General features: G+C 42.0%; 1 protein-coding gene across 1 annotated transcript in view; it reads left to right on the forward strand.

Annotated features, from left to right (window-relative positions):
- The window catches only part of LOC115792890 (semaphorin-4G-like), a 29,866-nt gene extending 12,468 nt beyond the window's left edge, over positions 1–17,398 (forward strand). Inside the window, exons 4-16 of the mRNA XM_030747501.1 lie at positions 3,315–3,377; positions 3,511–3,609; positions 3,814–3,907; positions 3,994–4,107; positions 6,066–6,220; positions 7,163–7,338; positions 8,025–8,169; positions 8,935–9,157; positions 10,649–10,764; positions 10,877–11,031; positions 11,351–11,409; positions 11,931–14,224; positions 16,426–17,398. Of these exons, the coding sequence (XP_030603361.1) occupies positions 3,315–3,377; positions 3,511–3,609; positions 3,814–3,907; positions 3,994–4,107; positions 6,066–6,220; positions 7,163–7,338; positions 8,025–8,169; positions 8,935–9,157; positions 10,649–10,764; positions 10,877–11,031; positions 11,351–11,409; positions 11,931–12,934 (2,403 nt within the window). The 3' untranslated portion in view covers positions 12,935–14,224; positions 16,426–17,398. The remainder of the gene's footprint in view (positions 1–3,314; positions 3,378–3,510; positions 3,610–3,813; positions 3,908–3,993; positions 4,108–6,065; positions 6,221–7,162; positions 7,339–8,024; positions 8,170–8,934; positions 9,158–10,648; positions 10,765–10,876; positions 11,032–11,350; positions 11,410–11,930; positions 14,225–16,425) is intronic.
- Positions 17,399–21,750: the final 4,352 nt, after the last annotated feature.

Raw genomic sequence — 21,750 nt, forward strand, 5'->3', positions numbered from 1 at the left:
GCTGAAGTTTATTCCTCTGTTGTCATAAAGGTATCTACATCTTAGTTAAATTGCTTTTACTTTTCAGCTATGGTGCATCCCATTGCTTTGCTGCTTTGAAATGGTGTGAACATGCACATGGCATTTTCAGGAAATGATGGAATTTTGTTCATGTGTTAAGCAATATTTAAAAGCAGCAGGAAATGTATCTGGTTTCATGCTGGTATAGCTGCAGGGTCCTGATGGGGTCCCAGGCAGAGTTCTTAGAGACTGTGCACACCAGCTATCTGAGGTCCTGACAGACATATTTAACACCTTGCTGTCCCAAGCCAGAGTCCCATCATGCCTTAAGACATCAGCTGTGCCAAAAACCTCTGCAACATCATTCCTCAATGACTACCACCCCATTGCACTCACCCCTGTCACCATGAAGGGCTTTGAGAGGTTAGTGATGAGGCATCTGAGGCAGACCACCGATGTGGCAGAGGACACCCACCGGTACACGAACAGGTGAAACCGGTCCACAGCCGACGCCATTGCGGCTGTGACCTACCAGCTTCTCACTCACCTGGAGAACAAGAACTCCTATGTGAGGCTGCTATTCCTGGACTTCAGTTCTGCATTTAACACCAACATCCCGCAGAAACTGGTGTCCAGGCTGGCAGCACTGGGAAATTCCTCATCCTTATGCAACTGGATCCTAGACTTCCTGACCTCCAGGCCACAGAGGGTGAAAATGAGCAACAACACATCCTCTGCCATCATCCTGAACACTGGCTTCCTGCAGGGCTGTGTGCTCAGCCCACTGCTTTACACACTAATGACCCACGACTGCAGAGTTCACTACGAAAACAGCTATGTAGTGAAGTTTGCAGACGACATCAGCCACAGGGACGAGTCATTGTACAGGCGGAAAGTAGAAGACCTGACACGATGATGCAAAGACAACAACCTCATCCTACATGTCCATAAGACCAAAGAGATGGTGATGGATTTTCATAGGACTGGCACAGCACCCCCTGCTCTCTACATTGAGGCAATAGCGGTAGAAATGGTCCCTTCCATCAAGTACCTCGGTGTACACCTCACCAACACACTCTCCTGGCACACCAACACCACAGCTGTAGTAAAGAAAGCCCACCAACGCTTTTACTTCCTGAGGAAGTTAAAGAGGGCGGGGCTAAAGACAGAAATCCTCAGGTCCTTCTACAGCTGTGTGGTGGAGAGTGTCATCACCACCTGCCTCACTGTGTGGTACGCTGGGTGCAGGGTGGCGGAGAAGGAGGCACTGATGAGAGTGGTTAAGTCTGTACAGAGAACCATCGGGTGCAGCTTACCACTGATCAAGGACATCTACACCACCACATGTAGGGAAAGAGCTACCTGCATTCTCCGAGATTATACCCACCCCGCACACGGGCTTTCCACCCCTCTCCCGTCTGGAAGGAGGCTGCGCTGCATCCGAGCAAAAAGATCTAGGCTGAAAAATAGCACCCCCCCATACACTGACTAGGCACCCCACACACTACACATCTCAAACAGCATCACTACTGCACCTTAAACCATTTCAAGTTGCTGCTGCTATAGTAGAATGCTGCTATACCTGTTTTTAGTTTTAGTTTTAGTTTAGTGTATTCTTATTCTATTTTTACTTATCCTAGTTTAGCTACTTATTTATTATTTATTTTTCTATACTTATTTAAATTCTATTTCTTTTTATTTATAACTCTAATCCTGTGTTTGACTTACACCGATACCTGAGAATCTATATTTCGTTCACACTATGTCTCATAGTCTGAACGACAGTAACGACAGTAAAGCTGAGTCTAGTTCATAAAGAAGGCATCAAATTTTGATCATCGTCTCTTTTGTATTTCTGACAGGGCTTGCTGGAGCAAGCATATAACTCTGTAACTAACCTGTATTTGATAAAATAGTTTTAGCATCTCTTGTTGACTTGACTTTGGAAGAGTTCTGGAAACTTGAATTGTATTGTTCAGCTATTTATATTATTCCTGTGAGGTTAACAGTAAAATTCTAGCTTCACTGGCATGTGTTGATACCTTAAAAAACATATAAATTCCTGTTGAGTAAACAGAATTCCAGTGTCAGTAAGATGAATCTTTGTCTTTGCAATTTCCCAACTCCTCCTCCATTTCCAGCAGCACACTGACCTGCACATTTGGTTTGGCACAAATTTTTGCCCCAGATGCAACCCTTTCATTTATCTATCATGGGTTGTACACTAGGTTGTGACACCCTGCATGAAGTTGGCTTTGTGTTTCTTGGCAGTTGTGAATGATGAACATTTCACTTCAGAGGTGAATGTGCTAACCCCAAACACTATGGAAACACACGATGTTTCATCTGACTTTCAGCAGTGTCCTCTTCACTTTACTTATTCAGCATTCCTTAGATACAATTATAGCAATATAAATATCCTTGGAAGGTTAATGTAGTGTGATACTGTAGGGGTTAGCACGCGTGCTTAATGCGTGAAACGTCCCCACTTCACAACTTGGAGGAAACACAAATCCAGCTTCATGTGTGGAAATCATAAGCTAGCGTTCTCTTCCTGCCAGTCTGGATAAAAGGGAAGGGTGTCTGGTGTAAAAATCTGTGCCATGCCAAAAATGTTATTAACCTCAGAGGCATACAGTGTACAGGGCAATAAAGACCCTGGGTATAATGACAACTTCAATGCATTTATATTGTCTGTGATTGATGCTAATGTGTGTTGCTTTTGATTTTGCCATTGGTGTAAAACCACAAGTGGAAAGTTCTTATCGGTGGATCACCCCTAGCAAAGACTCCCCGATGAGGGCTTGTATGCTTTTGGAGTTTTTTAGGTTAAACACGAACATGCTATGAAGATAAAAGTACTTTAAATTTGATTTAAACAGAAAGTGCTTTGGAGTTCTTTTGATGTTTTAGCTGTCGTGCTGCTTTGTTTGCTATCTGGTGACAACCTGACATTAAGCTGTTTTGCTAATTATGTTAATACAGCAGCAGTTTGTTGCAAGGTATAGTTGCAGGCGTGTGCGTGTTGCACTCTTTTGCAGCCACTGCTGTCCTCTTCTCCTCTGTAAGAATTTACTTTGATTGTTTCATAAAAAAACAAAACAAACTTGCAGATGTTCAAGAACACACTAAATTCAGATGTGACGATAACATTCTTAACGCATGAACTGGTGAAGCAAAAAAAGATATTATCATGAGTTTATCTGTCACATCTGTGGCACAATGCCAAGGTCTTATTTAGGTCAGTGACATGAACTCGTCCACCTTTTAGTGTTCTCTTTCTCTCTTACTGTATGTTATCTGATGTGTTATAGATTGAGTGGGAGGCCTCCCCCGAGCAAAAACGTCAGTGCCTGCTCAAGGGAAAAGACAATAAGGTAGGCATGTACAGTTGTTGTTCTCTCACCCTCAGCCCTTTATTATTGTTTTTTTTTTTTTCTGTATTTGGCTCTATCTTATGTGTTGATATTAGCTTGCTCTCTGCAATAAATTTTTTCCATCTTCTTCCAGACGGAGTGTTTTAATCACATCCGCCTTCTTCAGAGGTTTAACTCAACTCATCTCTACATGTGTGGTACTCATGCCTACAGACCCCTCTGTGCATACATAGTATGTACATATATGCATTTGTTTCTATAGCAGTGCAAATAAAGCATGTTTACACATTGTATTTCTTGCTCTATAGGTGTGAGTTTCTTTCTGTTATTTTTCCAGTATTTCTTTTGTGATTTTCCTGTGATTTAAAGAAACCTTTGTATGTGGAGTTTCAAGATGAAACCACATCTCCATATCCAAATGTTTGCTCCTGTACAGGATGTGGAGAGATTTGCAATTTCATCTCAGCCCGAAGAAGGCAGAGATAAATGCCCCTATGGCCCCACAACAGGTTACGCTGCCCTCATTATAGGTAAGCCATTTAAAACACTACACAGTCTCGCTTAGATTTCCGGTCATCAGCTGTATGAACTGATTACATTTTTTTTTCTTCTCCAGATCAGCAGATATATACAGCTTCCCAGTATGAGTTTAGGAGCTTTCCAGATATCCGCCGCAATTCCCCGACTCCCACGCTGAAGACAGAAGATGCTCCCACACGCTGGCTGAATGGTGAGTTAATCTCCTGGCACCATAAAAGCTCCTTTAGCGTGTTTGAGTGGCAGGATGGTGCTAGTGGACAGAGGTTTGAGCAAACAGCCAGCTAACATCATGTTAAACCTCCACATGACCTTCACTGCTGGAATATCCTTAGTGACTCAAATACTGATTCAACTTCAGTGGATCAGTTATGCAATACTTAACTTTACTACTGCTAATCCAAGTCTGTAAATCTAACACTTTGGTCCAGGCTCAAATATCTCAACAATTGTCATAAAGTAAACCTTCATGTTACTGTCAGGATTAATCCTTAATGATAATTATTATAATAATGATAATTTATTAAAATTCCAGTCTTGTCCAGTGTTGGTTTTTGTTCAAACACTTGCAAATCTATAAAGTTACTTTGTAAAAATAGCTGATATTGACAGATATATTCAACACTGTAAGCAACACACCTGATAAACACCTGGTTCTTGAGCTTGGGAGGCAGAGTGGGTCACCCAGCAGTCAGAAAGTCAGTGGTTCAACCCCAGGTTGCCCCTGATGTGCCCATCAGAGCATGAGTGTATGCTTGACAGTTGGTGCTGAGTTAAAGTAGAAAAGCACTATATAAGTACCAGCTGACATTGTGTGCATGTTAGCATTTAGCTTGACACTAGATTAGCTTCACAGAGCAATTAGCAAGACTTTAGGCTCTTAAGCTGCTTCCACACACGCACTGCAGCCCTGAACTTTTCTAGATATGTCCTGACACAGAGCTGCCTCTTTGAATGCAAATTAATGTCAGTTAATTGGACATTAAAAGGGATTTTAACCTGCCAGTTCCCTAGTATAAAGTCCATGTGTGGTTCACTTGCTGTAATTGTGTCCCGCCCCCTGCATGCTCTACCTAAGCAGCTTCCAATAGTGATAACAGATTTATTACAGTCTCCTGTTGTATGCTGCATATGTTGGAGAAAGAACAATTCTGGACAATACCCTGACTTGATTCTTCTTCTGCGTATGGGTTTATCCAGAGGAAGCAAGACAGGATTATTGATCTGAGCAGATGTAAGGCAGTATCTTAAGGTGCTTAGTCCTTTCAGTAATTGGGGAGCGATAGGTAGTTATTGCCAGGTTGGACAAACAGGAGAAGTGGGGAGCCAGAGCCAAAGGATCTAGAGAAACAGGTGGTTCAGGGTGGCCTGCAGAAGAAGTAATCACCAAGACTCCTTTGAAGCTGGAGTGGTTCAGTGGTGCTGATCAGGCAGGCCAAAAACTGGAACAGGAAGGAAGCGAGGCAGTGTAAGATGATAAGGGTAAATATGTAGTGAAATTTAAAAAAGGCAAGAACTAGATTTACTCACTAGAGTAGCAGTGTCTACAATTGGGAATTGTGGTGAACTTGAGAACAGATATGAGTTTGCAGTAATGGATTGTGATTGGGTGATACCATGCCTGACCCACTGGAACACCTGAAACTACTCCAGAAATCAGGCAAAGAGAAAGTGTGTGGCAGGGAGAGAGAGAGCTCCTACATATGGAGGAGAGGCTGGAGCAGCAGGGCTGACAGAAAACAGATACAGCCTTGCTTACAGATTCCTCTAAAAATGTGACTTTTAGGTCAAATATTTTGGTTCTTTCTGATGTTTAGCTGGTTACTAATTCATCTATGCATCTTCTGATTTTATCTTATGCTTTCTTCTGCTTGGTACAAAATATTTAGTCTGAGCTGTATTTTTTAGCACTTTATTTTGCACCTTAGCAAGATGCTACAGATGAACAGGTGGAATTTTGTTGAACAGGGATTCACCTGGAACTACCCATCTTCAAGATCTAAAAGTTTAAAACCAAAAGATAGAAGATTGAAAGGGACATGCATGCAAACTGATTAGTAAATTGCTTCACATAATATGCAATGGGTTTGTGGTTTCACCAAACATGGAAACACATTAAGAACCCGTGCATCTCTTTCTCCTCCTTTGCAGAGGCAGACTTTGTGAGTTCAGCACTTGTGAGGGAGAGTGTGGGCAGCAGTATCGGCGATGACGACAAGATCTACTTCTTCTTTACTGAAATCAGCCAGGAACAGACAGCAACCTACAGCCACAGCCGGGTGGCACGAGTTGCTCGGGTTTGTAAGGTGAGTGCAGATTCAAAAGAGATGCAGGAGATATTTATCATGTGGGAGTGAAAGATTGCATCAGGCTAACTTGAGTGAAGCCTTAGCTGATGATAGCAGAGAGGACTGTAATAGATGAGGGGCTGGATAAAGAATGCATTTGGAACAAGGCCCCAGTGTAATTAGAGGAGCAGACTGCGTAGCTGATGAATTGGTTATAGAGGCAGTGAAACTAGGAGTGAGACGGATGGATGGCTACAGGTGAGACAGAGACTATTTAGCATCCTCTGCTGCTTAAATTGATAACGTCTTACATTTCCTGCTGCCCAGTAAGGAGTTAGAAATGGCAAGAGCCAGCTATACTGTTATAACCTTGTTTTCTCCTTTGGCACCTTAAAATAAAGACAGCTCACAAATTCTCTCCTTGAAAGGGAGGGCAACGTATTCATCCTAATAAGAGTGCCTTGTGGCGACATGTGTGACATTTTCAATTTGCCCCAGGCTGAATACACTTTAAGGTTAAAATCAAAAAGCAAGATGATGCCATTTGCTGGATTTCCAAAAGAATCGCAGCCTTGAGTGAAGCTTTTTACATCATGAATAGGTGTTGAGATGTGTGTGTGTATGTGTGTGGCTGTCACAGCCAATTAGAAACTCACTCCACTGTGAGTGCTTTCAACCTGCACAGGATAAACACACACACACACACACACACACACACACACACACACACACACACACACACTCAAATCTGTGAATTACAGTGGCGAGTCTTACCTATGGGAAGCCATAACCCTATTGAATATATTGTTATTGCTTTCCCTTACCATCTGTTGTGCTCATCAGGAGTTTCATATGCTCTTGTGTACAACCTTGAGTTGTGTTCAGTCTATTTTTTTTTTAATCTCATATCAACCTCTGTTCTTCCTCTTCCCTCTATATTTCTCCTTCCTCTTCCCACAGGGAGACCGCGGAGGCCATTTAACTCTCCAGAAACGGTGGACGTCCTTCCTCAAGACTCGGTTGACTTGTTCTCTCCCTGAATATGATTTCCACTTCAACATGCTGCGCAGCGTGTTCGTTCTGCCTGGCCAAATGCCGCAGGACACGCTCTTCTACGGCATCTTCGGCCTGGAGTGGTGAGTGAGAATTTGTGTGCTGTCAAGGTCTCTGACTGACAGGGTCTTTGAGGATGCAAATGCAAACAAGTGAGACAAAGATGAAAGGCAGCAGTCAATAGACTGAGACAGTCAAAGAAGACAGGAGGGGACAGGATGAAAGAGGAGAGAAAATGAAGCCTAAAGAACTTCTTTATCCAAGCGATGCAAAAAGAAGCTGATGGTAAGAGTTTAACAGCAGTTTTAGGAAAGATATTGATTAAAAAAATGCAAATTTACAGGAGGTTATAAAGGCTGTAATCAAAATTTAACTTTTTCATTTAGTGATACTTTTAGTGGTACTACAACTGTCTATTGTACTGTCCATGGTTGGGATGCTGCTGACTCCTCTCCAGCTCCACCTCCCCTCTTACCTCAGCTGCTACTACACTTCTCTGAAACCGTTTACTTCTCTTCTCCTTCTCTTTTATTCTTCCCAGACACATTTAACTTTTAATCAGCTTCATACCATCTTTTGCAGTGTTCGTCCCCCTCTCCCTCCCTCCTTTGTGCTTTCATCCCATTTATCTCTTTCTATCGTTTCATCGAGGTGACTCACTGATCTACTGTACTTCTACTGCTGTCACTATGGAAACCCTGGGTTTGCTGCTGTTATTGTTCGTGGCTTGCTCTCTGGTTTTTCTCATTGTGTGAGTTGATGTCTTTAGGAAAAGTGTGAAGGCGTCTGCAGTGTGTCGGTTCTCTCTGTCTGAAGTCCAAGAGGCCTTTCGAGGACCTTACATGGAGAACCAGGACTCTGGTTCTAGCTGGAAGGAATACACTGGAAAGATCCCCGACCCGCGACCTGGAATGGTAAATGCAAACACTGCCTGTTGTTATGAAATATAGTATGAACCACACAAATAATGTCCCCCTAACAGAAAGCAGATGAAACCGATGTAAAGCGAAGATTCATAAAGAGAGGACAGGAATAGAAAATAATTGAGAGAATGAGTGGCAGCCTCAAGGATGAAGCTCAAAACACAACCAGCTTATGTCACTGAAACCCATTTCCATGGCGATTAACTGCAGCACGTAGCTTTGGCGAAAATGGCTTAGTGCGGCAGCCGGGGCCGTGGCATCACTAGCAGACATCATCCACTGCAGTGTCACTTCAACACTTTGTGGGACTTAATTTTAACTTTGCTTTTAAATGGGAAGGAGAAACGGTCAAGGGTTTTAACTTGGGAGCGTGAAAGCCTCTTAGAGGAGTTGGCTGAAATAATTTGAAGGGGACAAGAGAAAAGGAAAGTCGGGCCCTTAGTCAGGTACAGAGGAAGCTGATTTGCCTGCATGTCAGCACAAGCCAGTTGCTGCACCCACGCAGGCTCATTGTAATCTATGTAAAAAGTCACATTTTCCCCAGACACAGTCTTCCACAGGCTCACATTTTCTTCTTGATCCCCTGATTTTCCCAGTAGACCATCTCTAAGCTCTTTGACACCCTCTCTGCCTTCCAGTATTGGCCTCTATTACAAATGAGCCAAAAATACCTCTGTTCCCTACAGCCCACATCATGCCTTGTTACTTGCTCATCATCTCTTCTCTTGTTGCTCTCTTTGGCTTATTTTCCTACAGTGTATAACTGATCCTCTGAGGGCCAGGAACATAAACTTCTCCACTTCCCTGCCTGATGATGTGCTGGATTTTGTCAGGAGGCATCCTCTGATGTCCCAGCAAGTCCAGCCTAAAGACAGACGCCCCCTTTTGTTTAGGAGGACCACAGACTACACACACATGGCTGTACATATGACCCAGGGATTAGATGGACAAACTTACCATGTATTATACATGGGCACAGGTGTGTATGCATTGAGATTAATTATTAACTTTGCAACTTTGCAGTTAAATGATACGTTTACCTGTACTGTTGTTAAAATAACAAACTTAGCTTAGTGTAAAGACTGAAAACATGGCGCTTGGTTTGTTGGAGAGGTAATGAAGTCTTTGTGGTTTATGTGGAGGTCGAGAACCCTTGTAGTTGCTGGGACCGGTCCAGCTGCATATCATTTTAGACTTCCTGTAGTTCTCGCTCAGCCAGCTTTTTTTTTTTTTTTTCTTTTTCATTGTTTTTTTTGTTTTTTTCAGCTCATAAGAAACAAACAAAAGTAGCAAATTATCATTTCACTGTACCCCCCCATGTTTGACATTGTGAGGCACTTTTGTCTTTAAAGTAGTACACACAAGTTTTAAAGCAGTTAATTTTTTTTTTTGTATTCATAATGTACAAAATCACAATAGTCTTCATATTCCAAAGCCCTTCATCATTGTAGATGGGAAACCAGTGATCCCATATGAACAAGCAGTTGAGCAAATTTTGACTGAAATAAAAAACAAAACAAAAACAAAGCACTTAAATCCACACTCACAATTTGATGAGGCAGCTTTAAGGCTGCAGTGATTAGAGAGTCACATGTCATCCTTGTCCGCTGCCAGCTTGATGATGTAATTCTACTTGCATTATAACTACACATTGTTTCATAGTATGACACACTCTTATGTAGTCAGTATCAGAATGTTTACACACACTACAGTACAGTTTTTTTTTTTTTTTACTTTCAGACATCAAAAACTGACTTACAGCACAGTCGCCTGTCATAAATAAAAGTACTGGGCCACCCACACATTACGCCAACAGGAGCTGCGTGGCTTTCGAAATCTGTGCAGTGAAGCTCCCAGCACACCATTTTTATGCTGATGTTAATGCCAGAGGATGGTTGGAACTCTGCAGTTATTGAGTCAGCAGAGCGTTGTTGACCGACTATGCTCCTCAACACTTGGCAAACCCGCTCTGCAACATTATGTGGTCTGCAACTTTGTGACTGAGTTGCTGTGGTTTCTAAATGCCTCCATTTTGCAATACCACTTACAGCTGATCGTGGAATATCTAGGAGGAAAGAAATTTCACAAACTGACTTATTGCAACGTGGCATCCTATTGCTATCACAGACTATGTGGCTCAGTACTTTTGTCCGTATAGTGTTTGTATACCTGTATTCTAGCACCTATTAATGTCCACAAAAACATTCATTAGTTCAGTTTTAACTGATGATCAGTAATACTGATACAACAATAACAAATAAAGGCAAAGAAGGATTGCTTTCAGTTATTTTGAAGTGTTTGCAATACTACATGGTGAAATGTATATTAATCAATGGATTCCTAACAAGTAGGAAATCTACCTAAAACTCAGTGTCTGACAGATGTGAACATTTAATTCAGTTAGTAGTACACTGTATTTTATGTTATAGTGCTTTATTTCTAATGCTTCCCCTTTCTACGTCTCCCCCAGATGAAGGCTGGTTACACAAAGCTGTAGACATCAAAGGTCAGCTGCACATTATTGAGGAGCTTCAACTGTTTGAAGAGCCACAGCCTGTTAACAATCTACTGATATCTGCCAAACAGGTAGTGACACATGCACAGACACCCACATGTATTAGATCTAATTTCTGCTTTAAACAAAGTCATCTGTGTCCTGCATGTCCTATATGATGTATAACTCTTGTGTCTTCCCCAGTGGAGTGTGTACGTGAGCTCTCCATCAGGCGTGGTTCAGCTGCCGCTCTCTAGCTGTCGTAGATATACTTCCTGCTATGACTGTGTCTTTGCCAGGGACCCACACTGTGCCTGGAATGGAGCTGAGTGCGTGGACGTCATGATGCAATCAGACAGGTCAGTTTGGAAGGTTGCGTGCGTGCGTGTGTGTGTGTGTGTGGTTGGATCAGGTGATTAAAGAGCCCTTTTGTATGTTTGATTTGAGTAAAGTTAAAGTATCATTATGTCCTATCATGCTGCCAGCTTTTTTGTACGTCAGTGCTGGCAGAAAGCAGATACTGGCTGGTATAGTAAATATACTGATTATTCAGGAAAGATGTGCTTCCTCTGTAGAAAGCAGATATCCAAGCAATAAATAGCTGACAATTTTGTGTTAAAGTGACTGTTTATTCCTTGCACTAATGTACCTATTGTTATGATTTATCCCTCTTCACAGATCCACATTAATCCAGGATATCCAGCATGGCACCAAGGGATGTGAGAATGCACAAGGTGGTACGCAAAAATCTCATCTGCTGCTTGGTGCTGCTGCTCAAAAAGAAAAAAGAAAAAAAAAACCCCAAACTTTTAACGCTTGAAAGGGAGATTAAAAATAGTGAATGCTACGAAGGACTCGAAAGACACATAGTTGTCATCAGATGGCATGAAGGCCTCTTTGAAAGTTGATTATGCGCTCTGTGTTGGCAAAATCCTCTCCTCCCTTCTTTAATCACATTTTTGCCATCTCTGGAGAGAAATCTGTTTGATATTCAAGGCAGGCAAAGTCCTTCTCTCACTCCTCAATTTCAATCTGATAAAGTGTAGCTTCTTCTGCCCCCTCATTCTTTCACTCTGTGCAAGGTAATGTGAGGGCAGGAATTAAAAGATTTGTAATTGGAGTTCATGCCTCAATAACTTTGGATGGCCTTTGATAAGTGCAGTAGATGTAAAGCAGTGGATATATCTATCGTGTCTGTGGTTGATTTGTCGGTTTTCTTGTGAAATCTGACATTCTTGTGGGTTTGCTTGTGTTTCAGATGTTGTTCATCGGAGCCGCTCTGTGCGGGTGGGTGATGACGTGCTGCTGCAGTGCGAGCTCAGCTCCAACCTGGCGACGCCCCTCTGGAGTCTGGATGGCAGACAGGTGCAGGGCTACGACCTCAACTCTGGTTTTCGAACCGGCACGGATGGCCTGCTGATCATTGAGGCCCGGCAGGACCAGAGTGGCCTGTACACTTGTTACAGCGTTGAAAACGGTGTAAAGGTTGCTGTAATTACCTACAATGTTACCATCCACTTGGACCTACCCCCTCCCCCACCTGTTGATCCAACTCATGACATTTACTTTGCCACTATCAAAGCTCCCACTGAGCGCCCCTCCTCAGAGAAGACCAAGCCACCATCGTTGGGCCCTCTCCTCCCACACTCAGACCTGCTCTCCCCCAGGAACATGGAGGCCATGTACCTGTCCCTCATCACTGTACTTGGAGGCCTGTGTGTGGTCCTCACAGTGGTTCTCATCTACTTGGGTTTCTGTTTGCGAGTAGGCCACAGAGGAAAGTACTCAATACGTGCTGCGGCTGCAGCCCACCAGAACAGTAAGAAGCACCACAGGAACAGGAAACAGCACAGAAACTCCACCACCATGGAGCTGAAGACCATCTCAAGTCACTGTAATGGCAACGGCATTTGCAACGGAGGTTCAAAAATGCATAATGGGAACATCCAGGATGGAGGCTTCCTACAGATTGTCCCTGGCGAGGGTCACGCTTCATCCAATAATGAAACTCCTCCCCCAGCCCCACCTCTCCCTCCCACACCTCAACTTACCTCTCCAGGGTGTGACTTTTCCAGCGGGCTGTCGGCTACGCTGCCCAGCGTCCTGAGGAGGATAAATGGAAACAGCTATGTGCTGCTACGGCAGAGTGACTCTGAAAACATGTCACCACCTGGTTATTCTTTTGCTGAGGAGCTCAACAAGATCTTAGAGAAGAGGAAACACACTCAGCTGCTGCCCAGGCCGGATGAGAGCTCTGTGTAGAGCGACGTAGCTCCCTCTATAGTGGGTGTACTTAGCCTGGTGCCTGTCACATGACTCATTAATGTTGTGGACTAAAGCAATGAAAGAGTCTAAAACTGAGACTATTTCTATTTTTGAACCATTGAACTGCTTGTCAACCTTAATTCCCCGCAATTTCCCAACACATAACAAATGAGAATCTAAATCCCAGTGAAAGGGCCGAGCATGAAACAAAAAAAAAGAGCAATCTACCTCACCTCAATACTGCCCATGAGGACAAGTGCAGTCAGACTACAGTCTGATCCAAGTATCATGTCTGAGCCCTCTGATCCACTAAGCAGGATGCACAGGCTCCAACAAGTCAATGTGAAGAGTCGATTCAGACTGGAGGGCAGCTAGCCAGAGTTTGTTTGTGCACAGATGGCCTATGCATTTTTTAAACATATGAAAAGAGAGGGGCAAGGGAGCGAGGGGATGTGGCATGCAATGTTTTTGCTTTTAACTAATTACAACGACCAACGCAAAATATTATACAGTAATATAAATCTAGATGGCACATAACACTTTACACCAGCCATCAATGCAAACACTGGTGAACTAATCATTATTTAATATTAATCCTGTTTAACCAAATATTTCTTAATTTATGTTTTATGTGATTACTAAAGACAATGTACCACATTTAATTCTAAAATAATTATCATATTAATCATTTATATAAGCATTTATATGTACTGTTAAAATTGGTAAAAAGTTTCATTATATTAATTTGTTGATAATGCGAGGATTACTCCAGATGATCCACTTAATGCATCATGAATGGTTAAAACTTGCCTAGTGCTGAAGCAGTGGGTTGGCCTTTAACTAATTCCTACAAGCAGGCATTAGGGTCCACATTATGTATGAAATTCATGAGGGATTTAACTTATTAAACCTTTAGATATTTGAAAATGTATTAAATGCATTAAATAGTGATTATTTCACCAAGTACTGATGGACATCCCGGGATATATTTGACAGTATTACTAATTTTAGTGCACTTTAAATTCCAGTAGTTTTAAAGTCATTGTTATTAACCCTGCAACCAGCGAGCCAGAGGAAGTTTTTTTTTTTTTTTTTTACACCCTGTTTCTCAGTGTGAGGAGTTGCGACTGTGGAGACCACAGCTGTATCTGCTGGACCTTCTTTGACACAGTGGGTCAGAAGAAAAACACTGACCGAGCCTGAATCTACTGCTGAGTGACACCTTGCATGAGGGCATCACACAGAATGACAGACTGTCTGAAACAGCGTTCACCAAAAGCATCCAAGGTTAATAGTCTTTATATCGCACCGATACATCTTCTACACAGGCTTTTAGCCAAACAGGCACTTAAGGCTGTGTATCATAGCCTTAAGTGCGTACATATAGTACTGTGCAATAATCTTAAGCCACCCCTCATTTCTTTATATTTTGCTTCCAAGGAGCCAGACTTTCTTGTAATGTTTTAAAGTGGTCTTGAGCAATAGTTCTTCAGGTTTTCTGAAGGTCTTTTAATGTTTTTCTTTGGAAATTTGTCTCCTTTTCCACTCATTTTCAGGCCAGTCCTTGTACCTGACCATTTTCAGAGACGTGCCTTTTCTTTTGTTTAAGACACTTACCACTGACCTATGAATCATTCAAGCAAAAAAACTCAAAAGACGATCCGGTGTTGTGCCTACACATAACAGACAGAAATTTGACAGAAATAAAATAGTATTTTTGCAGCAGCAAGGTAATTCCTGAAGTGTTGTTACCGAAAGCTTGGCATATCTCGGCATGGTGTTTACAGTGTGTTTTAAAAAAACGAGGAAGCTGAACTGGAGAACAAAAGAAAAAGTGGCAGGCCTAAAAATAACATCTACAGCTCATGAGTAGTGTCTGAAAGCCATTAGGTCCTTAAGAAACAGGAAAGCAGAGACCTGACACAGGACCTGATGGATGCACCTGACCCTTCATTTACTGTTCACCAAAGTAGTAGTCTCAGTGGAAAGGTAGTAGTCAAGAAGCCATTCTTAAGGAAAGGAAATGGGGAGAAAAGGCTGAGGTATGATTAATTACAGAAGAACTCAACTGAAAATCAGTGGCAACAAATATGAATTTTCTTTTTTTTCTTTTTTTGGTTCAAACATCAATATGTACAGAGGAGAACACTGAATTGCTACAGCTGTCTATAAAACACAGTGGAGGCTCTGTCATGGTTTGGTGCTGAATTTGTTGGGGATCTTGTCAAAATTAGTGGAATTGTGAATGCAGAAAGTAAAAGAGCCAACATCCACAGAAGAGCTTTGAATGTCCTTTAAGAAGCCTGGAGAACTGTTCCTGAAGACTACTTCAAGAAATTACAAGAAAGCTGCCTGAGAGAGTTCAGGCTGTGTTGAAGAATAAATGTGGTCATACCAAATATTGACTTCTAAATTCATAAATCATACAAACTCTGTTTTTGCTTTATATACTGTATTTCCATGTATGTTTGCACGTTTCAATAAACCACTACACCTATTTCCCATTTTTCTAGCAAGGTTTAAAGAAATGAGTGTTGGCTCAGGACTTTTGCACAGTGCTGGACATACTGGACACTGAAAGCTGCTGAGGTTCTGTCCACCTGTTTGCTAACAGCTTCTTGATTGGATTGGCTTGATTATTTATAATTTGTGAAGAAGTGTAAGCTCAGAGATTCCCAATTGAAAGTATGTGCTGTAAACCCATTCACAGCTGCATTGTCTTATCTCAGACAAATTTACACTCTGACAGGCTAATTCATTTATGAGAATAACCCAGCCATGCATGAAATTAAAACAAATTTCTGTTGCATCAATGATTAATGTTTAGACTGATTTGGCCATTATCTTGCTCAGTCTCACTCTGTCCTTTTTATTTTCCTAATCAATCTTCTCTTGCTGGATCTTTTTGTTGTTCCCATGTCTGAGCACAGCATTAATGAAACAGTCGTCTTATGACGAGGATGGAGAAGTGTAAGTGAGAAGTCTCCCCAGACATTTACATTACGTAACAGTCTCAGGGTTCTAATTATTTTCTCATAGCTCCGGGCGGAGGGTGTGGTTTTATGTTTTATTACTGTACGTCAAGAGTGTGAAAGCAAATGTAACTCAAGTATACGCCACATTATTATGAACATATGAATGACAATCATGTATTGCAATAGACAGCCCAATGCAGTTGTACATTTGATTTGAACACAGCCGTGATGTCAAGAAGGCAGTGAGACAGTGAGATGCCGTATGTGCAGCTGTGGCTTGAAGAGCTCAGCTTTCCCGTCTGTGTCACTGATCAAAGACAAAAGGAGAAGGATGTAGCTGCACTCTTCACACATTATAAGCCTTAATTAAAACCCTTTGACCTCGATTCAAAGCACAACTCAAGGTGAAAACAACCACGGGGGTTTTATGTGATTTGCAGTTTTATTCACCGTAGTGGAAACGCATTGCTGAAGCTTATGCCTGAATATTTTGCCTTTTCCTCTCATTTGCAGGTGTGATGAGTGCAGGTCAGTCTGAATCCCACTTAATTTTATTCCTGAGGATACCATCTCCCAACCGGTGTCAGATGGCAAAACTGGCTGCAAAGATGTTCTTTGTTGAGTGCTGAAATCAAATTTTGTCGTTAGTGGACGGTGGAGCCTGAAGCGAGGCTGGATAAGGGCTACAGCATGAGAGTCTCTGCACCACCAGCTCTGCCTCACAATAACTGGAAAGGAAATTGTTGGCTCCTGTGTCTTACTGAGCAGCATTTCTTCTTCAGAAAGCAGATGTGTGTTTGTGTGTGAGTGTGAGAGAGCGTGTGTGGAGTGACCTTCCCTCTGTTTCATGCAAACTTAACATGTAATCTTTTTTTTTCCTCACTTGCTGCATGAATTATGTTTCAACACTGTTTCTCTTTAAGTCAAGAAAAGAACAAGGAAAACTCATTTTAATATTAATCAAAAGTGCCAAGTTGTTGTTTAAAAACTACTTTGTGGGCCTATTTTATCCCTCAATGAGACAAAAAGGGATTTAAAAAAAAAAAAGTTGCATATCTATTTTGTAATTTGTACATTGTATGTTTTGGAATTTGCTGTCAATGTTGATGTTAATCTGCCACTTGTGAAACACCTGCCTGACAAAAAGGAGGATCACAGTTTGCCTGTGTTGCACAAAATGTAATAAATAGAAGCACGGTAGACAAAAGCATGCAGAAGCCGTACCAACACCACAGAAGTGAATATTTATAACCTACTATGGGAAGGGAAAATGCACCAAATTCTATATAGTCATCACTGGATTCCTAATGTCTTAATTAGGGATTGTTAAGCTTTTTTGTCACTGTAATTGTTTTGTTCTCTGTTTGCATGCTCGTGCACACAGCACATTCAATCCTTTTATTAAGTTAACACAAAGAATAAAAGGGAAAGTGGGTTCCTTCACATTTCAGTCATGTTGAATTTCAATAAAACTTTGTACTTCAAAGTCGTATTAATTTTTGCTCATGTAGATACAAACTGTATTGCCAAAAGTATTTGCTCATCTGCTTTCACGCGCATCCCAAAGGTGTTCTGTCAGGTTGAGGTCAGGACTCTGTTCAGGCTAGTCAAGTTCTTCCACACCAAACTCGCTCATCCATGTCTTTATGGACTTTACTTTGTGCACTGGTGTGCATTCATGTTGGAGCAGGAAGGGGCCATCCCCAAACTGTTCCCACAAAGTTGGGAGCATGAAATTGTCCAAAATATCTTGGTATGCTGAAGCATTAAGAGTTTCTTTCACTGGAACTAAGGGGCCAAGCCCAACTCCTGAAAAACAACCCCACACCATAATCCCCCCTCCACCAAACTTGACACTTGGCACAGTGCAGTCACACAAGTGCCGTTCTCCTGGCAACTGCCAAACCCAGACTCGTCTCTCAGATTGCCATTTGGAGAAGCGTGATTGCACTTGGTGATGTAAGGCTTGGATGCAGCTGCTCCGCTATGAAAATCTATTCCATGAGTGCTCTATGCTCTGTTCTTGAGCTAATCTGAAGGCGACATGAAGTTTGGAGATATGTAGCGACTGACTGCAGAAGTTTGGTGACCTCTGCGCACTATGCACCTCAGCATCTTCTGTGATATTATATGGCCTACCACTTTGTGGCTGAGTTGCTGTCATTCCCAATTGCTTCCACTTTGTTATAATACTTCTAACAGTTGACTGTGGAAGTACTGAGAAAATTTTACGATTGGACTTGATGCACAGGTGTCATACTATCACGGTACCACGCTGGAATTCACTGAGCTGCTGAGAGCAACCCATTCTTTCATAGCTGTTTGTAGAAGCAGTCTGCATGCCTAGGTGCTTGATTTTATGCACCTGTGGCCATGGAATTGATTGGAACACCTGAAGTGAAAGATTTGGATGGGTGAGGGAAGACTTTTGGCAATGAAAGAAATCCAGGCCTCATCAAAGCTTTTGCGTGTTAAATGTAAGAGAAGGCAGAGCAAACTATGTCAGCCTGCAGAGGCATCTGCTTCATAACTGGAAGCAGGCACAGCAAGCACAGACTGGTATGGAAAATTTTTCTGTGAGGCTGATACCCCAGGACTGGTTCATAGCCAGCAGGACAGTGCTGCTGATCAAAACCAAATGTACAGTGTGTGTCCTGTGTCCTGCAAAGGAATTAAAGGAAAACCTCCATTGTTGCAGCTTTTATTAATGAGCAACAAGTCTTACATTCACGGTGTGCCTTTTGAACTTACTCAGTGAGAAATGCCACAGTGCATAACTACCCCGACAGATTTCTCCATCATCCATAAGACCTTTTCTTGTGTTCCTGGGGCAATGGGGACAACACCCAGTGTTCACATAATCCACTGTTGTAACACATTACCAACAACAAAACAAAACACCCATAAATAGGACAGCCGTGTCGTGTGCTCGCATAACACACCCATGAAGGGATTTGTAAGAGGGCCAGGTACCTGCAGTGCGTATAGCTTGACGTGTGATTAACAAACTGTCATGGTTGGTGTGTTATTTGCGTAATACACCCGTGGTTAATCAGAGTCAACAGGAGGAGCTTGTTCTCCCAAGTGGCATATTGGAAGAGTCATATTTACAGGTTAAATTAAAAATGCTTACTCTGCTGAATTGTGGCATGACACAAAGTTTGGTTTTATTTTAAATGACAGCTTGTGAAAACTGCAGGTTTAGGGCAGCTTTTGGAGCTTTTTGTTGTTGTTGTTGTTGACACAGCGTACACAGGGCAAACAGAAGAGCTGGTACCTAACCTTTTGGTCAATCGAGAGATCACTCTACAAGAAAGAAGCAAATTGAAAGTTTTATCATGCTTTTCACTAATACTTCTTCTTTACCTTCTCTACTGGTAGCTAGAGAAGGCAACTCTGATAGGCAGTGATAGTCCATACAATGTGATGGACATAAGCCACCATGACTGGTTTCTAGACTACACACTTTGAAGCCTCAACATTAGTGAGTGCTCATCTGGAGCCTTCAGAATGGTACTTCACAAAGTGACATTAAGGTAGCTATGTTCATATTCTACACTTCATTTGGGTTCTCTCTCCTTCCACACCTGACAGAAACATTTAAATAAAGGTTTAAGTATCTTTAAACGCAACACAATTAAAGCGAACATAGCTGTACACACTATAAACATACGCACAATGACTGACATGCCTCCTCTTTGTAAGATTTAAACTGGGTTGTTGTTCATACTCATCTGTTTGTGCTCTCTGTAAAACGCTCACTCCCGTAGAAAGAACCTGACAGGTAACTTAATCTGAGATTAAAACACTGATTCTATTCATAGACTCGATTTGCATCTCAGGGAAAAATGATTTCCACATCTACAACTTTGATGGCGAATCAAAGCAGTAGATATTTGATAAATATCATCCAAGGAGAGACAGATGAAAGGGATTTCAGTGACACATGAGGATAAAAAATAGATTTTAGCTTGAAGACATCAGTCTTCCAATATATCAAGGTAACCTTCAGAGCAGAATGCGTAGAGAGGTGAAGGAATTGTCTAGCTGTGGTTGATAATTCCCACTCCTCTTGTTCTTCCCTTTCGTTTCTGCTGGCTCTGTTATCTCTGCTCTTCTTTGTCTTGTTTATTCATTGCTCTAAATTCTGCGCTAGACACGAGTAGCCCTGCTTTTGTGTTTGACAAAGAGGTGTGTGTCTCAGTATATATTAAATCACTGAGCCAGCTGGGAAAAGGACAAATAGCTTTTACGTGACTATCTACTGATTATTACTGTTTTGTAATTAGAATAAAATACAACAATGATATGAGAAAAAAAAATACTGATGTTAGCTGCATGGTATAGTGGTTTACACAGACACCTAACAAATAAAAGATGACTGTTTGATCCCAGGAAGAGACATAAATCCCTTAGGGGCTGTGTCAGGAAGGTCATCCTGGTGTACAAATCTGCAAAATATGTTTTTGTGTGACGACCCCTTGCGACTAAGGGAGCAGCTGAAAGTAGCATTTGCTGAGGTTACTTTAAAGTTTGGTGTCTAAAGGTTCCTTCCTCCCATCAATCCTCCTCATACCTGCTCAACTGTCCATTTGAGGCCTCAGACGTTGCTGCCTGTGATATTGAAAATGTCAGTCAGACAGACGGAGATGGGAGGGAGTTTTGATGGTTAGGATAAATTTAGAGGATCTAGCCTCACACACACACACACCACACACACACACACACACACACACACAAAAACACAGTAGAGACAATGCTGCTGGGACTGTGTCATCTTTAACTCCTTCACTGTAGTCCAGATAAAATGACAAAACAAAAGAGAACCAAATGTTAAGTCTCTTCATTGTGATGCCGCTCAGAATGCTCTGTTGTTTCTTTGTCCAGCCACTGTATAGCAAACAATACTACACATGACCATCCTAATGAAATGTTTCCACTCTGAAGAACCAATTTGGATGTCACCATTACAGAAAGCCTATGTATTGAACTGACAAAAGGGAAGCGTGACACACTGCACTCTTCTTCCCCCAGACAAACAGATACTGTTGCTTGTGCACGCCAGCAGCTCCCCTGACTCCTCCCGGACTGGTTTGACGCCAGAAAAGCCACACGTCTATGCTGTCACACCCTTAACTCTCGCATATCAATCAACTCTTTATCTGCTTCCTCCGCTTGGCCCAACTGGCTGTGACAGTTTCTTCAGAAAGCGAGAGACATATGTCTGTCAAAGTCAGAGAGGCCAGATGAACCTGCAGAGAGCATTTGCTCTAAATACCTCTTGAGATGATCATAGGAGATTAAATGATTGGTTGAATTACCCAGCTGGCCTTTAAAGCCTATTGCTGGCTATGCTGTAATGTGAGGTAGGCTGAATAAACCACTGTTGGCGCATGTCACAGTTAAAAAGCAGCCAATTTTCTGATTTTTCTTGACAGCAGCCAATAAAATCAATACAAAGGCATCTTTTCTCAAAACAAATGGATCAAAACACGCTCCAGGGTTCTCTGTTCATGCAGTGGGAGTGGAGAAACAGGAGATGGAAATTCAAGTTGTAGCTGCCACAGACACGCCTAGGTGACTGCGTCCTAGTGACACATCACAATACATTCTCACTTACAAACACGTGTTGAAGTGGACTACATTTTCACTCAGAGAGATGTTTTGATTGCAGCTCCCTCGAGTTTCACCTGAAACTCTGAGTAATATGAATAAACCTGGTTAACATGTGATGTTGTTTATCTTTTCATTATAACAGTTTCAGATTTAAGCAAACAGACTTGCATTCAGGTGTTGTGTATTTATGTTCATGTAAGAGGGGATTCATACTGACATGCA

Source organism: Archocentrus centrarchus, chromosome 15 (genome assembly GCF_007364275.1).
Source record: "Archocentrus centrarchus isolate MPI-CPG fArcCen1 chromosome 15, fArcCen1, whole genome shotgun sequence".
Taxonomy (NCBI): domain Eukaryota; kingdom Metazoa; phylum Chordata; class Actinopteri; order Cichliformes; family Cichlidae; genus Archocentrus; species Archocentrus centrarchus.